This window comes from Dipodomys merriami, unplaced genomic scaffold (assembly GCF_024711535.1).
Source record: "Dipodomys merriami isolate MVZ:Mamm:240054 unplaced genomic scaffold, mDipMer1.0.p SCAF_26, whole genome shotgun sequence".
NCBI lineage: Eukaryota > Metazoa > Chordata > Mammalia > Rodentia > Heteromyidae > Dipodomys > Dipodomys merriami.
Genome location: NW_027204048.1, coordinates 14,812,277 through 14,831,832, shown reverse-complemented (window position 1 = coordinate 14,831,832; position 19,556 = coordinate 14,812,277). Strand labels below are relative to the sequence as shown.

At 40.8% G+C, this 19,556-nt stretch overlaps 1 protein-coding gene across 5 annotated transcripts in view; it reads left to right on the top strand.

The window, feature by feature from the left end:
- The window catches only part of Cemip2 (cell migration inducing hyaluronidase 2), a 75,046-nt gene that overhangs the window by 24,426 nt on the left and 31,064 nt on the right, over nt 1–19,556 (top strand). For all 5 annotated transcript variants that reach the window (XM_070035739.1, XM_070035738.1, XM_070035741.1 and 2 more), the window contains exons 5-12: nt 1,691–1,860; nt 5,949–6,137; nt 8,830–8,999; nt 11,888–12,097; nt 12,403–12,608; nt 12,715–12,784; nt 15,595–15,723; nt 17,518–17,606. In XM_070035739.1, coding sequence (XP_069891840.1) covers nt 1,691–1,860; nt 5,949–6,137; nt 8,830–8,999; nt 11,888–12,097; nt 12,403–12,608; nt 12,715–12,784; nt 15,595–15,723; nt 17,518–17,606 — 1,233 coding nt within the window. The remainder of the gene's footprint in view (nt 1–1,690; nt 1,861–5,948; nt 6,138–8,829; nt 9,000–11,887; nt 12,098–12,402; nt 12,609–12,714; nt 12,785–15,594; nt 15,724–17,517; nt 17,607–19,556) is intronic.

Here is a 19,556-nt window from a genome sequence, read left to right as displayed (position 1 = left end):
ATAAAAAACACTAAAAAAAAAAAAAAGAAAATTACCGAGGTCCTGCCCCCTGGAAAATGGAAATTGACTTGCCCTTGAATTAGTACTCTTTCAATAAGATTAATTCATTTAGAAATAAAAAAAAGAAATTTACACTCGATGCTGGTGGCTTCTGCCTGTAATCCTAGCTACTTAAGAGGCTGAGATCTGAGGATCACAGTTCAAAGCCATCCTGAGCAGGAAAGTCTGTGAGACGTATCTCCAATTAACCACCAAAAAACTGGAAGTGGTGTTGTGGATCATGTGGTAGAGCACTCACCTTGAGCTGAAGAACTGAGGGGACAGTGCCCAGGCTGGGAGTTCATGCCCTACAACTGACAAAAAACAAAACAAAAAAACTACCTTCAAACAGTGTTTCTCAACCTTGTCTGAACACCTAAGTCTTTATTCAAATGTCTAGGATCAAAGGGTAGGACCCCAGGCGATTGAGATTCAGTGAACGTTGATTATTACTATTTTAAGTTCTAATCTCTAGTTTAGGGGTTCTCAAAGTGTGCTCCTATAGCCACAGAACTTGGGAGCTTGTTAAAATGCAGATTTGCTGGTCTCCTCTGATCCTTCCGGTGCCACCCAGCCATTTGAGCTAACAAATTCTCCCCAAGGTGATTCAGATGCTGACTTAAGTTTCTGAACCACTGTTCGACCATTGTTCACATTCAGTTGTTCTCTAGTTGAACATTCAGATCGTTCAGGGAACTTTCCAAGCTATACCACTAGGCGGTACCATGTGGAAGGCCCTGGATTCCTTCCATCCCAGCCTGTTCCCCCACCTTACCACAAAAAGCCTACCAACTAAAAAGCCCATATTAGCAAACATACAACAAAAAGCCAGGTGACGTATGTCTGTAATCTCAACACTCTTTGAGTAGAAACGGGATCAGGAGTTGGAGAGTACTCTAGCTTGTCTTGTCTGAAACATCCTAAAACAAAAAAGTAAAAAATAAGAGAGAATAGGTGAGTATTACTTAAAAAGAAAGCCAAGAAGTAGGTGAGTGCAGTGAGTATGTGTTGGAAAAGAAGGTCCGTGAGCTGTTAAGTCGTAATTGTTGGATGTTTTACCTTTAATCAAGGTAGACAGACAGGTTTTAAAAGTTATGTGCATTTGCCTCTGTGACATTGGTGATTTCAGAGTTAACAGTTGCAACATAATGGCAAAAGAGGCTTAGGGAGTCTGCAAAAATAAATTACAAAACTAAACAACAACCTGCAAAGCAGGTGTTAGTGGCTCATGCCTGGATTCCTAGCTATTCAGGAGGCTGAGATCTAAGGATTGTTGTTCAGAACTAACCCAGGCAGAAAAGTCCATGGGACTCTTATCTCTAATTAACCACCAAAAAAAACCAGAAGTGGAGGTGTGGCTCAAGTGGTAGAGTACCATTCAAGCCCCAGGACACAGACACACACACACAGACACACACACAGACACACACACAGACACACAGACACACACAGACACACACACAGACACACACACACACAGACACAGACACACACACACACACACACACACACACACACACACACAAGAAAGCCAGAATCCACACACACACACCCAAATATGAAAGCCAGAATCCTGTTATCATGTCTGTATAAGAGATTTGGGTCTTGACCATGACAAGTAATCACATGTACATGTTCTCTTCCTGTCTAGACAAGCTTGGGCTTTAGTTGGTGTCATTGATGGTGGAAGCACTTCCTGCAATGAATCTGTGAGAAACTATGAAAACCACAGTAGTGGAGGAAAGGCTCTGGCCCAGAGAGAGTTTTACACTCTGGATGGTCAGAAGTTCTCTGTGATGGCTTACAGTGAATGGATTGAAGGTAAGCAAGTGCCCTTTATCCTCACCTAAAACACTGATAGATCTTGTAGCATTTTAAAACCGTAATGTCTTATTCAAATGATAGTCTTGTCTGGTTAGACCTAGTGAAGTTCAAACTTGTTTTCCTACTGTATTGAAGTTATTAGACTTAGAAGTTCTCTTTGGACTAGTTAATGACCTCTGCTTGTTTGGACACTCCCGTTTGGACTTTGTTCTTGATTCCTGAGTCATAGAGTATGATTAAGTAGTAAAAATAGATTTATTTCCTGGATTTAATACAAGCAGAACTGATATGAGTGGGTAGTTGAGCAGTCTTTGGTTATTTGGTACTTTAAATGTTTTCTGTATGTAGTCCTGCTAGCAAACATTATCTTTGAACATGATGAGCTAGGTACAGGGGGCTAGTGCCTGTAATCCTAACTGCTTAGGAAGCTGAGATCTGAGGATCATGTTTCAAAGCCAGCTTGATCAGGGAACTCTATGAGATTATTATCTCCAATCAACCACTGGGGAAAAAAAAAAACAACAAAAAACTGGAAGTGGAGCTGTGTCTCAAGTGATAGACTATTTTTGAGCACCAAAGTTCAGGGATAGGGCCACAGCCCTTAATTCAAGTCCTAGGATACATAAAAGCAAGAAACAAAAAACATATGCTATGAAAGCAAATCTCTTTAACTTCCTAAACCTCAGTTTCCTCATCTGAAAAAAAAATTGAGGTGAGGAATATTATAGAACTCACCATTTAGGCTGCTGTATCAGATGTGAAGAACCGGAAGCTTTTAGTACAGTGTTGTACAGTAAGTACTCGATACATAGTAGCAATGATGGGAAGACAATGTTACAGTAGAATATTTGCTTAAGAACAGACAGATAAACAGAGTCCCCAGTGTGTGATAGGAATCTTCACTCCTTGCCTCTAAACACCTTGAGTTTGGGTGAGGAAATGGGTTCTGTGATGGATGAAGAAGCTGGAACCAAGCCCAGCTTTCTGCTTCTTCCTACCACAATGCGGTTGTCTCTGGCAAAAAGCGTAGGTGGGTGAGGAGTGTTTCCTAGCAGCAGTGTTTCATGGTCCTGCTTCTAGTAAGGTCCCAGGCAGGGATCTTGGTAGGAAATGTCATATTCACTTCCACATTACGATGACTCCTCATTCCTGGAAGAGGGAATATTCTCACCATCTGTCCTGGGCTATTGTTTGTGTCTGATATTCCCAGTGACTCTTACTTTCTGCAAGGGGTGGAAATTCTCTACAGGAAGCAGGAATATTGCCTGGTTTCCTTTTAAACTTCCAACTTTTTGTTTGGTTCTTATTCTTTTTTTAAATGTTTGTTACTGTGAAAATACTGTACAGAGGGGCTACAGTTACACGAGCAAGGTCATGAGTACATTTCCTATCAAGCATTCTTGCCTCCTCCTTGGTTGTTTTCCCCATACCTTCCCTCCCACCTCCACAACTATACTCTCCCCCCCCCCCCCCAGTATAACCTCTGTTTTCACTGTATTTGCTATTTGATGTTAGTGCCCTGCATCTTGTATATACACTTCTCTAATTTGAGGAGGGGAAGGGAAAACACAAAGTGTTTAAATAGGGATACAGGTAAACCCATTGTAACAATGAGATGTACAAGACACTATGTTGAAAACGAACTTTACAATTTAACTTTTTTTTAAAAAAACAGAAATGAATACTAAGGATCTTGCAACGAATGTTTTCAAGTTGCTTTTGGGGGGCTAAATCTACCTATTTATATCTATTTAAATTATAGTGTAACAGTTAAAATTTGGGGTAATTATTGTTGTTACTGTCGGGCATAGTGATGGTTTTTGTTCTTAAGTGCCTATTCATATTATTGGAACATCATCTAATACACAGGGCAACAAATTTGGCTCTGGAATTAGATTCACATTTGGTTCTGGGTTCTACCATATTTTAGCTTTGACTTTAAAAGCTGTTTTGGAAACTAATGAACCTCCAGTTTTTTTTTTGTTTTTTTTTTTTTTTTTTGTCGGTTGTGGGGCTTGAACTCTGGGTCTGGGTGCTGTTCCTCAGCTCTTCAGCTCAAGGCGAGCGCGCTCTACTGCTTGAGTCACAGCATCACTTCCGGTTTTCAAGTGGTTTATTGGATATAAGAGTCTCACAGACTTTCCTGCTGGGGCTGGCTCTGAACCATAATCCTCAGATCTCAGCCTCCTGAGTAGTTAGGATTACAGGCGTGGGCCATCGGCGCCCGGCGACCTCCAGTTTCTTTACCTCTATGCATATAGTAATTTCTGTCTCACAATTGGTTTGATACAAATGTTATTATGCATATAAAGTCCCCACAGCTATTAGATATTACTACTACAATTGTTAGAGTTATTATTATTCATGTTACTATTTGGCTACAATCTATATATAGGCTTTAGTAGCTGAATGTAAGGAATACTCAAAGATTAGTTGGTATGTACGGGGCAGAGTACACTGTACAAAATACAAAAAAAGAGAAGAGACAGTGTGAAAGCATAGAATCCAAGACTTGCCAAGTTAGGTTTTTGTGGGTATATTTAACTCAAAACAATAGAACTATATTATTCTGAATTTCTTTGCCTTACTCTCCTTCCTTTTGATTCTCCTGAGTAAATATTTTCTTTTGCCCATATCATTGTTCCTCAGATTCAACATCTTCAATTAGCCCCAGAATAGTATGCTGCCAATTAGGGTGACGAGAGTTTCTATCTCGTCAAAATAGGAGATATTTCTTCACCGTTGATGTTGAACTAGCTGCCCACTATTCCGGGCAACTTCATACACCATATAAATAATTTCTGTGCATCACAGACGTTGTCGAAGCACATAGAAGATAGAATTATGGAGGCAGTGGATCCAATTTTTAGTTCTTGACTTCCTAATTGGGAATCAGCTTTGTATTTCAAAAGAGACATTGAGAGAGCTCAGCTATTAGCCACTGGCTGGGTCATTTATATCATCCTCAGAAAGGAGCTGAGATGTGACCTCAGGTTGCACTGAAGATCAAACTGGTCATACTCATCCCACTGAACAGACATCTGTGCACCTGTACTGTGAAGAAAAATAATGGGAAAAAATAAAGGGAATGCACTCTGCTCTCACTGACAGTCCTAACCAGGAGGGAAGGCATGAATGAGAATGTATGAGAAGATGGGAAGGAGAGGTTACTTCCACGAAGGAAAAGTCTATGAAACTCTTATCTCCAGTTACTCACCAAAAAGCCACAAGTGGAGCTGTGGCTCAAGTGATAGAGCACTAACTTTGAACCAGAAACCTCAGGGACAGTGCCCAGGCCCTAAGTTCAAGTCCTGGGACTAGCACCAAAAACAAAAAACAAAACAAAACACAAAAAAGGCCCTTCAGTTATAAAAAGGTGGACCCTATCTGGGTTGGTGAATAAGAGTGGAAGAACATTGCAGGTAATAAATAAAGCATCTGTTTTCTCCTTCACCATGCAAGGACCAAAGGAGAAGCAGCCATCTAAGAAAGCAAGCTTTTCATCAGTCACTGATTTCTGGTACCTTGTGTGGACTTGAAGTTTTCAGAACTCTAATAAGTAAATATAGTCATTCAACAGAAGATAAGATGTTAAGCAAAGCCACAGCAATGAAATAGTATCTGAGGCAAACCTTCATTGCTAATATTGAGGTTCTCTGTGCACTAATGTGCTCTCTCTTCTGTGCTTGGATGGTTATTACAGATGTGTTCTGTGCCTGGCCACTGCGGCCAGTTGTGCTATGTTCTTGTTACATATTCAGCCTACCTGGGGGCAGGATTACAGTTTTCAGCCCAATTAAAAATATAGCAAATGACATGGGGATTGGGAGTCTTCAAACTCGCCGCAGAACAGTTTACTGAAGTGACAACTTGTATTTTGGCCGGAGGGTGGGGTTCGATTTTACTTTTTTTTTGGTATTTATATCTGTAGAATGATGAATACGTCCATGGTTAGCAGTTGAAAAACGTGTGTTGGATTATATTGATCTTAATTGAGTTTTGAATCATAGAAATGAGTGATTTTTTTCTTTTAGGAAGAAAAACAACATAACAACTGCTCATACATCACCTGTTTCTTTGTTTAGGTATTTCTCTTTCGGGTTTCCGGGTTGAGATTGTGGATGGAGTGAAGCTTCATCTTCTAGATGACGTCAGCGGCTGGGAGCCTGGAGACCAGATTGTGGTTGCGAGCACTGACTATTCCATGTACCAAGCAGAGGAGTTCACTCTTCTCCCCTGTCCTGAGTGTACCCGTTTTCAGGTCAAAGTCAAAGGTAGTGGGCTGCTCAGAGTGCTCGTTAGGGTTTGATTTCTGAGACTTGGTCTGTACTGGGTTTCTGCACTGGGATCTAAACTCAGGACCTTGAGCTTTTTCAGCACGCATGCCCCTCTGGCCCTTGCTCTTTGCTCTTTAATCGGACGTGGTGTCTATTGAAGTTTTCTACCTAGACTGGGCTCAAATTGTGATTCTTCCAGGTCTCTTGAGGTTTCTTGAGTAGCAACGATTAAATATGTGAGTCACTGACACCCAGCAGTGTTTCTTTTTGTTTGTTTGTTTGTTTTTCCAGTCCTAGGGCTTGAACTTAGGGCCTGGGCACTAAGTTAAACCTCTACCCCTTGAGCCACAGCTCCACTTCTGGCTTTTCCTGAGTAGTTTTTTTTTTTTTTTACTGGAGATAAGAGTCTTATGGACTTTTCTGTCCTGGATGGCTTTGAATCACAATCCTCAGATCTCAGCCTCCTGGGTAGCTAGGATTACAGGTATGAGCTACTAGTGCCTGGCAGAAGTGTTTCTTAATTAAAAAAAAAAAAAAAAAAACTTCTATGTTTTTTAAGTTTCTAAATAAATAAATAAATATTTAAAATGGAACCCAAAGATTTTTTCCATTAGAGACTATTCCTAACTATAATCCTGAGAACAGGGTTTCAGATAGAGGTTGTCACTGTAAGCTGTATGCAGCAAGAATGGCTGAGATTTTTACTTATTCTGAGCTGGTGTGGCAAAGCCTCTGTGTCTGTCTGTTGCCTCACTTGAAGGGTTCACTGAGCAATTCAGTTACAGTGCTTGCCTTGATTATGTACCCAAGGTAATAACAATGACCGTGAAGAACAGAAGTTCATAGTAACTCTTCAAGAAGTACTTAACTACATTTTGTAGTAATTTGGAGTAATCAGAAATCCAGAGCTTTATAGTTTACGGGAAGAATTACTACCAGGCTGACAAAAAACCAGAATGATTAGCTTGGCATTTTTCCCCCTCTATACTTCATTCAGTCTGATACTTCTTCTCTTGATAATGCTAGGCATAAGCAAAAAAAAAAAAAAAAAAAAAGCATAAAAGGAGAAGCTCCAAAGTTATAAAGATTGCCATCTGGTATTAATATTTTCTGGAAATTCCCACTCTTGTTCATAAGTCTATGTGATGAGTTTCCATGAACTCCACTCCCATGATTTATTTGTGTTTTTCCTTCCTGAGTTTATGTAAGACCATCAGAGAATATCTCATTATTAGAGGGCTTTAAGGAAGGTAGAAGTAGCAAAGGGAAGGGAGAGATGTAAAAGAATGCATAATAATACTCTGTGAAGGGGCTGGGAAGGTGGCTCAGTGGTAGAGCGCTTGCTTTGCATGCCTAAGGCCCTGGGTTCGATTCCTCAGCACCACATAAGCAAAAAGAAAGAAGCCGGAAGTGGCGCTGTGGCTCAAGTGGTAGAGTGCTGGCCTTGAGCTGAAGAGCTGAGGGACAGCGCCCAGGCCCAGAGTTCAGGCCTCACGACCGGACCCCTCCCCCCCAAAAAAAATACTCTATGAAGAATGAAACCAGAAATTTCACGTGTCTGGTCTGGCCATTCTTCCCAAATGCCAAATAAAGAGATAGGGAAAAGGAGAGAGAAAGGAGATTATTATCTTGTTTTACTAAGTACATTATTATTATTATTATTATTATTATTATTATTATTATTATTATGGGGCAGCCACAGGAAGACAACACTATATCTTTAGTTCTTTTCTGGGTAGACATTGCCTTAGGTTATATAGAGATAATTAAGGGGGTGGGGGAAGCAGGAGGGATGAGGAAAGTAGCAGAGTTACAACAGACCAAAGTCACAGGCAGGTTCAGAGGGGACCAGAGGGGACCTCGGGGAATCTGAGAGCCCATTGTCTCGAGATTGTCTCCAGGGAGTTCCTAGGGAGGCTCCTAAGAAGTTAGGACTTCACCACTGGTGAGGAGCGTCACTGTTGCCTGGCAAGTTAATGGTCCTAAGTTTCCGGCTGTTTCCTTTGGGGGTAGTTTTGCCTTTTGCCACAAGATGATAAGTAAGTAATGCCTATCTGAGGGGAAGTTTACGAATAAATCCTGTCCTTCACAGAGGTGACCAGGAGTGAAGGGCTCAGATTGAAGGGCACAAATGCTTTAGTTTAATTCCTGAACTCAGCAAAATCGGCTTTTTATTGCCTTTCTTTTACTCTTCTTACAGCAAGCATGAAAGAAAGGCAATAATTTCTGCATGGTTAGTTTCTACCTTAAGCATAAACACCATGACATCTGACAACAAAATCTACAAGTCATCTTGTTTCTAAGGCCTTGAATTAGATTCATATATATATGTTTACTTTCAGGTAAGACAGGGACAGGAACTAGAAAAACAGGATAAATTATTAGGTGGATTCCAGATTTATAGAACTGGTCAAGGGAGAATTGAAATACTACTTCAGGGAGGAGCCTGCTCTCTGTCAGTGCCTGGCTTTGAGAATTGGCTGGAGAAGCAATATTGAGGGTTTAGGCCTTGGGTGGGTATTGGGGAAGATGGTATTTAAGGGGCTGGGGTGTGTGATGCTGAAGTATTTGAGCAGATAGTAAGGTATCGATGATGTCTCAAGGTGTAACAGAATGACGAAGAACGTCTTTGAGGTATTTCACGTTTCCTTTGCTCTAATACCCTTTCCTCCTTGCTTCTGTCACCTAGAAACGCCTCAGTTCCTGCACATGGGTGAGATCATAGATGGGGTGGATATGAGAGCTGAGGTTGGAATCCTCACCCGGAATGTTCTGATCCAAGGAGAGATGGAGGATTCGTGCTACTCAGACAACCAGTGCCAGTTCTTCGATTATGATACTTTTGGGGGACATATCATGGTAGGCAAGGATTTGATAATCTCTTTGAAATCTTGTTTTACTAAGTACTTGCTTGAAGAGATTTTTTAAAGAGATTTTTGTTTTAAGTTATGAATGAAGTACATGTCGATATTGAAAAGTATATTAAAAAGAATCATGATGGCAACTTTTAAAAAATGTAGAAAGTTGAACCTTTATTTAGCTCACCTGGTCTTATACTTCATCCATTCAAAAAATTATTCCATAAAGAATTAAATGAGGGGGGCTGGGAAGGTGGCTCAGTGGTAGAGCACACGCCTTGCATGCCAGAGGCCCTGGGTTCGATTCCTCAGCACCATATAAGCAAAAAGAAAAAAGCCGGAAGTGGCTCTGTGCCTCAAGTGGTAGAGTGCTAGCCTTGAGCTGAAGAGCTGAGGGACAGCGCCCAGGCCCAGAGTTCAGGCCCCATGACCAGACCCAAATAAACAAAGAATTAAATGAGGGCTGGGAATGTGGTAGAGTGCTTGCCTAGCATGCATGAAGCCCCGGGTTCGATTCCTCAGTACCACATGCACAGAAGTAGTGCTGTGGATGAAGTGTTAAAAAGTGCTATCCTGGGCAAAAGAAGCTCAGGGCCAGTGGCCAGGCCCTGAGTTCAAGCCCCAGGCAAAAAACCAAAAACACAACAAAAATTAAATGAATATATTTGGGAGAATCCAATTTTATAGAGACAAAAACAATGATCTTGGTATCCATACATGGAATTTCAGAAGGGCTCTATTGGTTCTTTTAGGAGCATGCTATCTCTAAAGGGTAAGCAATAGCAGTGTAATATTCAAAGTATGTTCCTGTAAATTTTTATGTGCAAATTTTTATGGTGCTACAACTGTTTGGCACTTGGTGTGTGGTAGGCCATATTCTAATTAGTAAATTAGTGGACTTCCACATGTTGGCTACATGTGTTTTAAATTCCTTTGCTCATTGAGTAGCCTCTGGTTATTAGCCACGTTTCTGTATAAGTACCGCGCGCTAACCGATTGAGCCACTGGAGCTCCACTAGCCACGTTTCTGTTTCACTGGTTCACAAATGTTGGTCAGCATTATTCCCTTTGTTGTTAGCTATACAATAGAGAAGGAAATATTTAAAGTTTTTGAGTGCTCAAATTTTGGATCGCTGGGGAAATTTTCAAAGACCTTATACAAACAAAACTATGTGGTAACTAAACATTCAAGGAAATCCGGTGTCGATGGCTCAATGTCTGTAATCCTAGCTACTGGAGAGGCCAAAATCTAAGCATCGCTGTTCAAAGCTGGCCTCACCAGAAAAATCTGTGTGACTGTCTCCAATTAAACACCAAAAATCCAGACATGGAAGTGTGACTCAACTGGTAGAGTGCCAGCTTTGAGCAAAAAAGCTAAAGTACAACACCCAGGCTCTGAGTTCAAGTCTCAGTATCCACACAAACAAAAGTAAACAAACAAAAAATACACTGGGAGAAGCTTTCACAATCAGTAACTATCAAACGATGGTGATGGTGACAGAAATGAAAGAACAAGATGATACTGAGACTGGGGTTGACCAAAATACATATAACCCAAGATTTGACTCAATACTGACTTGAGTTTTCAGCAGTACACAGTGCTGTACATTGCGCAGACACCTTACTTTAAAGTTTGGATTCTGATCTTTTCCGTGGCTGCTAATAAACCATCTGATGCTCTGGAGATACTGCGTAGTCACTGCAAGCTGCATCTCTTCAGCCACTCTGTTACAAGCAGACACTACAGTGCTGTTAAGTCTGAATGTTCAATGGACTAGGTATATTAAATGTAAATGCTTTCTTTTGCCCTCTGTCGTGGGGCTTGAACTTGGGACCTGGGCACAGTCCCTGTGCTCTTTTTGCTCAAGGCTAGTGTGTGACCACTTTGAGCCACAGCACCATTTCCTGCGTTCTGGTGGCTAATTGGAGGTAAGAGTCTCCTGCCTGGGCTGGGTTTTGAACCCATGATCCTCAAATCTCAGTCTCCTGAGTAGCTAAGATTACAGGGCAAGCCACCAATGCTCAGCAATATTTTTAATTTAACCATGTTTTACTAGACTATAACTCCATGTCAGTCATTGAGGAACATCTGTTTTGAGCAAATCAAAACACATATTCAGAAACCATTTTTGCAGCTTTCCTGGTTACATTTGCCTTTGCTCCTAGTTATAAACTTTTAGCTGGGCACTGATTACAATGCTTCTAATCCTAGCTACTCAGGAGGCTGAGATCTGAGTATTATGGTTCAAAGCCAGTCTGGGAAGGAAAGTCCATGAGAGTCTTTATCTCCAATTAGCCACCAGAAAACCAGAAGTGGTGCCGTGGCTCAAAGTGGTAGAGCGCTAGCCTTGAGCAAATAAAGCAGAGGGACAGTGCCCAGGCCCTAGGTTCAATCCTCAAGACCAGCACCAAAAAAAACCAAAAAAGGAAACCAAAAAAAAAAAATCAACAAAAACTTGTTGTATGTCTTTTAAAAGCATTTGCCCATGTAAATTATTATCTCTAAGCTATTAATTAACTAGGGATCTGGGCAAACTATGTGCATAAGAAATGTCTTGCTGAATGTGGTGGTACATGCTTATAATCCTAACACTCAGGAGGCTGAGGTAGGAGGATTACAAGTTGAAGTCTTGCCTAGATTATACAGCAAGACCTGTTTCAAGAAAGAGGGGCAGGGAAGGAGGGATGTGTGTTTTCTATCAGAGATTTTGTGTTCGAACAGTGTGTGTGTGTGTGTGTGTGTGTGTGTGTGTGTGTGTGTGTGTGTGTGTGTGTGTGTGTGTGTGTGTGTGTGTGTGTGTGTGTGTGTGTGTGTGTGTGTGTGTGTGTGTGTGTGTGTGTGTGTGTGTGGCTATTTTCCTACTCTGACACTAGTACCTTGCCTTGTAGATAAAGAAAAATTTTACTTCTGTCCATCTTTCCTACGTGGAATTGAAACACATGGGTCAGCAGCAACTGGGCAAATATCCTGTTCATTTTCACCTGTGTGGAGATGTGGATTACAAAGGCGGGTACACACACCCCACATCTGTGGATGGCTTGTCTATTCATCACTGCTTCTCACGGTGCATCACCGTGCATGGGACCAACGGCTTGCTGGTGAGTAGCCTCGCTCCTGCAGACACGGGTTATTTGTCACTGATAACTTATGTGCCTTCATTCTCATGACTTCTCAGTGTTGACATAAGCAAACAACTGTACCCCTTGGACACTCTTAACTTCTTTCTGGGATGTTTGAAGGAAGCCATCCAAATGAATCTCTTAAGCAAGAAATGGAATCTGATGTATGTTTGGGGCAATGACGATGATGATGATTTGTATTTACACTGAACCTGCTATACAGTAGCTGTTGTCACTTGAAGCCCAGTTTTTGGAAGTGACATCACCCATTTGTGTGTCTGCAGATAAGAGACACCATTGGATTTGACACGCTAGGTCACTGTTTCTTCTTGGAAGATGGTCTTGAGCAGAGAAATACCTTGTTCCACAATCTGGGCCTCCTTACCAAGCCCGGGACTCTCCTTCCCACTGACCGGAACAACTCCATGTGCACCACTATCCGAGATAAAGTGTTTGGGAACTACATTCCTGTACCTGCTACAGACTGTATGTGAGTAATTAGCTGAGAGAGAGAAAAACTCATGTGGAATGGGGAAGATAGGAGAAATGTTTAGTAGGCAGGATCTTTCATGAAGACTATTTAAATTACCTTGCAGGGCTGTTTCCACTTTCTGGATTGCTCATCCCAACAACAATCTGATTAATAATGCAGCAGCAGGCTCCCAGGTAAATCATACTCAAGTGTGTTCCCATTTCTTTGCTGTCATGTATATGAATGCTCTGGTGTAGATGGCTGTGATGTCATTGTGTGCTGATGGAACTTAAGTTGGTGTGTTTTGTTGGTGTTGGTCTTGGAGCTTGAACTCAGGGTTTGGGTGCTGTCCCTGAGCGTTTTTGCTCAAGGATAGCACCCTATCATTTGAGCCACAGCTCTACTTCCAGCTGATTAATTAGAGATAAGAGTCTCATGGGCTTTCCTGCCTGGGCTGGCTGCAAATGGTGATCCTAGATCTCAGCCTCCAGAGTTGCTAGGAATACAGGCACGAGCCACTGTTGCCTGGCTTCTGATAGTATTTTTGTTTTTGAGACTGCTTATCTAATTGAAAGCAGGAAGTGGCTGAGATTGCTCTTCATTTCTTCAAGTTCTTTCGGGCCAGATTGTATCTATAAGTCTATTATGAACAGACAACAAATAAAGGGAAAAAGGAAATCTGAACTAAGGGTATATCATCTTCAGAGTAGATTGTTAGTATGTTATGTAAAATTCTTTCTTCTGGTTTTCTCATATCTAAATCTCATGAGGCCAAGTGATTGATAATTTTAACTCTCAGTGTTAAAGAAAGTCTTACAATGCACAGGAGATGAATCTGTAGAACATGTATTTTAGGGATTCCATCTCTATGATAAACACAGTTGTGATGTATTTCAGGGATTTCATTTCCTTGGTAAAGCAGCTAAAAACTCAGCTACTTACCATGAATTAGTATGTACCTTGAGTTGAGATACCTCCCTCCCACATACAAAGGAAATGGAATATTTTTAAATAGTAGATATGTCCCCTGGATAAGCTTGGGAACATTTATCTTCATAAATGAATATGACTCACAGCTATTAATTTATAATAGAAATGAATCTTTTAGGACATTATACTGTAAGATTGTACCTACAACTACATTACATGGCTGTGAATAATGCAGTAATTTCTAAGTATTCGTGTGTACCTTGCGACTGTATAGCATTGTAAAAGGAAAGAAATACCCAGCATTATTTCCAAGGACTAAGTAGCTGAAAGGAAATGCTTTTTTGTAATAACAAGAACATAGTTGATCATGGGTGATGGCTGAACATCTATCTGTGATTTCCCTTAAAAACCCATATGTTTAAATTTTTTTGCATAATAGAGCAAAGACCTGGAGATTTCATTTCAGCATTTATTTTTATTTTTTATTTTTTTGTTGGTCATGGGGCTTGAACTCTGGGCCTGGGCACTGTCCCTGTGCTCTTCAGCTCAAGGCGAGCGCTCTACCGCTTGAGCCATAGCGCCACTTCTGGTTTTCTGGTGGTTTATTGGAGATGAGAGTCTCATGGACTTTCCTGTAAGGGGTTGAAAATGAAGCAAAATGCAAATAGACAATGTCAAGTAAGGCTGCCAGGTGTCCTTTCTGGGGCTTAGGTGAGAAAGTTGAAAATATCTCATGCATATTCTTTTTTTCTCACGTATATTCTTTTTTATTTTATTTTTTTCACATATATTCTTGATTGTATTGTATGGCTTCTTTCCTTTCCCTTAAAAAAAAAAAAAAACTCTTCTCCAGTTTGGCTAGTGTTTGGGCAGATTTTTCCTCTCAGAGTAAATCAAGCTGATTCTTCATTGTACCTTTCCGTTGCCTCCTACAAAGCTCTTTTTACCTATTTTGACAAGACAGTGTTTTATAAGAAACAGCTGTTCCTCTTGTGTGGCCTCTCCCCTCCCCCATTGCCTCCTGGGAGGGTCTGCCCTGCCCTCAGCTTGGAGGAGTTGGGTATCTAGCCTTCTTGCCAGGCCTTCAAGCTATTTCTGTATTGTATCCAAAAAAGTTGAGGCGGTAAACATTTTTCAAAGTAGCTTATTTCTATCAAGACCCATTTGTAAACTCTCATCATGGAAAAATTGTTAAAAACGACCTTTATTGACGTCTGTATTTCTCATTAGACTGAATTGTTGAAGGATATTTTAGAGGGCATGAAATGAATGTATATAAAAAGTTGTACTTGTATGTTGTTTTAACAACCTGTTTAACCCAAGTTCCACATTGGGAAGCTGTCCTTCACATCAGGCTGATCTTTAATTCAATTGCAAAAGCAGATAAAAATTTTTGTGGTGAGAATATTTCCACTTTTTAAAAAAAATATATTTCATTTTGTGTCAGAAAGTTTTAAACTGTTCTGTTCCCGTTATGTTCAGTGATCCTGAAATTGAATAGACAAGGTCCCTGCCTGAAACAGCATCCTGATTCATGCATGTGGTGTTTTTTTTTTTTTCTGGCAAAAATTTGCCTCAGGTCAGGAAGGGGATTGGAGCTGTTTGAAAGAAGTCAGTGAGTCCTGGGAGTTGGTGGCTCGTTGTTTAATAGACATGACTCACGTATTGATCAGGTTTGTAGGTAAATAAACAAACCACATTGCTTAAAAGCGGTACTGTCCTGGCCACATGGAAGTCCGATTTGCTTCTCATGCTGCAGAATGTTTTAAAGTAGATAATGATGGGAAAATTTGTCTTCAAGAGAACTTTTAGTACCAGCCAGTTGTTTCTTCCCTTCAATTCTGCAAGCAAAATGAAATTTGCTTTTTTAAACAAATGGCCTGGATATAACTACTAGTGAATGCTAGATATGTACATAACTCTCCCTAACCAATTCCAAACCTGAAGCAATGAAACTTGGTACCACAAAGATGAGCTGCTTGCAAAGCAGGTTATGAGGATATTTATAAAGTGTTGTTGTTGTGGTTGCTTTAATAAATAAAGGCCTTTAATGAACTTGTTGTCTGATTTATAGGATGCTGGAATATGGTATTTGTTCCACAAGGAACCTACTGGGGAGTCCAGTGGAGTGCAGCTCTTGGAGAAACCCGAACTCACTCCTCTGGGTATATTTTATAACAACAGAGTCCACTCAAGTTTTAAGGTACGTTCTCACATTTGAACCCTCAGTTCCTATGATTTTATAGGGTAAAGGATTCTGGGATTATGTCTTAATCCTTTCCATTTTACTTTAACAGAGTATCACAAATTGGGTATCATGAACAAAAATGTATTTGGCTCATGGTTCTGGTGATTGAGAAACCCAGATCAAGATTAAGATGATGGAGCCATCATCTGGTCAGGGTCCTGTTGCCAGGCCATAAGGCAAAAGGTTAAAGAGAGAATAGGAGAGAGCAAGAGATTGCGCTTGCAGCCTTTTGTTTTAATTTGATGGATGTTTTGCAGTTTTTGTGGGCATACCTTCAATTGTCCATAGTAAGGGCCTTCATTACGCTGCTTTTTTTCATCTATACCTGTGGACATGCGTCAGTCGTATTCACCTCTGTTTGACTCGTTCTTTTCCCTCTTTCCTTCCCTCCCATCCCTTCCCACCTGTCCAGCTGAACTTGAGGGTTTAGTTTATTTTCCTCTAGCTCCCATTGTGAGAGACAAACGTAGTGCTCGTGGGCCTGGCTTATGTCATTTGACATGGCAATCTCCAGTTCCATCCATTTGTTCAGAAAACAATATAATTTCATTCTAAAAATGTAGTCGACTGTGATGTCTTTATTAAATTCCCGTTGTCTTGATTCTTACAACATTTTAATCTTGTGTGATCTCTTTTTTTGTTTGTTTGTTTTTTCTTTTTGCCACTCCTGGGGCTTGAACTCAGGGTCCCAGTGCTGTTCCTGAGCTTCTTTTGCTCAAGGCTAGCATTCTACCACTTGAGCCATAGCATTAATTCTGGCCTTTTCTGTTCATTTGGTACTGAGGAATTGAACCCAGGGCTTCATGCATGCTGGGCAAGAACTCTACTGCTAAGCCACATTCCCAGCCCCAGTCCTGTGTGATCTTACATGTATGTGTTCCTTGTAATCTTCTTCCTTTTTTCCTGGACTTTTTTTCTTTGTTGTTGTTGGTCGGTCGTGGGGCTTGAACTCTGGGCCTGGGCACTGTCTCTCAGCTCTTCAGCTCAAGGCGAGTGCTCTACCACTTGAGCCACAGTGCCATTTCCGGTTTTCTGGTAGGATATTGGAGTCTCACGGACTTTCCTGCCTGGTCTGGCTTTGAACCGTGGTCCTCAGATCTCAGCCTCCTGAGTAGCTAGGATTACAGGCGTGAGCCACCGGTGCCAGGCTTCCTGGACATTATTATTTGTCCATCCAGGACTTCTTTCCCTCCTCCCCTACCCCCAGGCATTCTGTGTTCTCTCTAATCTTGATTTCTGTGTGAACTATTTCCTTGGGTATCTTTGGGTTTTTAACCTGCTTCCTCCTCCTCCACTAACGTGTTCTTTTGCTTTGTTAACTTTCTCCATCCTTTCAGGTTTAGGTTTAGAAGATTACTTCTTTAAGGAGACATTCCAGAAATTCTTTTCATCTATGAAACAAGCCTCATCTAGATGTCTTTGTTTCTTGCTTCTAACACCTCCTCTATTTTCTTTAGATATCTCATCTTGTAAATATTTGCATATTTTCATGATAGCTTTTGTATCACTAACAGCAGGAAATAGATTTCACTTGTTCATTGTATAGACCTTCAAGTAGGCACTACATAATTACTGAATTACAGGATGTGTCAAATAACAGGAAAATAGTTAACTTTTCACCGTTTCTTTGCTGCTTATCTCTATTCTTTTCCCCTCACTTTTGGGTAAAAGCAACAAATGATGACTTTTATGGCTCATTATTGTGTTTGGGGATTCATATTCATTTCAGCACATGATTGTATATTTTAGGCTGGCTTATTTATTGACAAAGGTGTCAAAACGACCAACTCCAGTGCTGCTGACCCGAGGGAATACCTCTGCTTGGATAACAGTGCAAGGTAGGGCTGGCTCTTTTAGTCAGACTTAGCCTTATCTGGCTAAAGCAGAACTTCTGACTCATGTACATTTACATATATGTATACATATACATATACATATATATATATATATACACATACACACATATACATATACATGTACTCTACTCTTTGCTTTGGTAACATATTTAGAATGGAGTTTCCAAAGCTTATAGAACGTTCTGTTGTCTCAGATCCTGAGTGTAAATATTTATCGTGTGCATGTGTGTGTGTGTGTGTGTGTGTGTGCGCGCGCGCGTGCGCCTGCGCACTGTGCATACGCTGACAGTAGGGCTTAAACTTGGGCCGTTGAGCTCTAACTTGTCTTTTGCTCAAGGCTGGCCCTCTGTCGCTCGATCAACACCTCAATGTCTAGCTTTCAGTTGGTTAATTGGAGATAAAGAGTCTCACTAACTTTCCTGCCCAGGCTGGCTGTTGAACCCTGATCCTCAAATCTCAGCCTCCTGAGTAGCTAGGATTACAGGCATGAGTTACCAGTACCTAGCTCATGGTCACTAACAAAATGCCTAAGAAGTGGAGACTTTTCTTCTCATTTTTCACACTCATGTTAGAGGGAGTTACAGACGGAGAAAGAAAAGTAAGAGAAAGATTCTGAAGAAGGTTTGAAACTCAGAAGAATATGATTCATTGTAAAACAAGTTCCAACTTAGATGCTAACCCTGAAAACCAAAGCCTCTTGAATTTATGCCTAGTGGTCACAATGGAATGTTGCATCAAATCTGTTTCAAAGGGAAAGATCCTAGATTTGATGATTAAGCTGGTTCTGGTCCAGTCATTTATAGCCTCAAATTTACTTCCTAACCAGGCTCTGTGTATGTTGCTCTCCCATTTGACCACAAAATATGGGTACATATGGATTGCCGTTTCGGCAGAATTCTGTTGCATGTTGTATAGAAGCCAAAATAGACTAAACATCTCAGATGGAAATAAAATTTTCTAGAAAAGATGGCAACTTAAAACCATAATCAGTAGGTACATGTTATTTTTCTGTGCTTCAAGCTGATTGACCAATTTATGCAGCTGATGCTGTGCCAGGGTTAACAGGCTCTTTTGGAAGCGGAATCGCTAGACCAAGTTGTTATTAAAGAGATAAAGCAAGAACCACACTGGAAGTTGATGAGTCGGACATAAGTGTGAGGCACGATTCTCTCATTACTAATATATGAGGTCAGGAGAGGACTGGGGAACATTTGGTTGACAAATTACTCATCGAGATTCTTCAGAGGGCAAGTTGAACATGAAGTATTTTAGGACACTGATCAGATCACCTAGAAAGTCAGATCTTTATTTAAGTGAGCCAAAAAGTACTTCATAGCTGATCGGCATAGGAAATGGAAAAGTAAGTAGAAGAGGGAAACTTAAGAAAGAAATGGAGGGGCTAGGAAGGTGGCTCAGTGGTAGAGTGCTTGTCTTACATACATGAGGCCCTGGGTTCAATTCCTCAGCACCATATAAACAGAAAAGGCTGGAAGTAGTGCTGTGGCTCAAGTGGTAGAGTGCTAGCCTTGGGCTGAAGAGCTGAGGGACAGCGCCCAAGCCCAGAGTTCAGGCCCCACAACCGATGAAAGAAAGAAAGGAAGGATGGAAGGAAGGGAAGGAAGGAAGAAAGAAAGAAAGAAAGAAAGAAAGAAAGAAAGAAGGAAGAAAGGTAGGAAGGAGGGAGAGAAGGAAGGAAAGAAAAGGAGCACATAGATGGGAGCAAATGAACCAAAGGGAAAATATTAGCTGACAAAATTAAGAAAACTATGTTAAATGATCGCTCCCATTCTTCTTGTTTCTTGAAGAGTTTATTATAAGGACTACAGATGTATACTCCACTAAGTTCTTATTGCCAGAAATATCTTTAAACCTGACACCGTTAACTCCTTTCCCTGCCTTAAAAATATTGACATAATTGGTATATGGGTATAT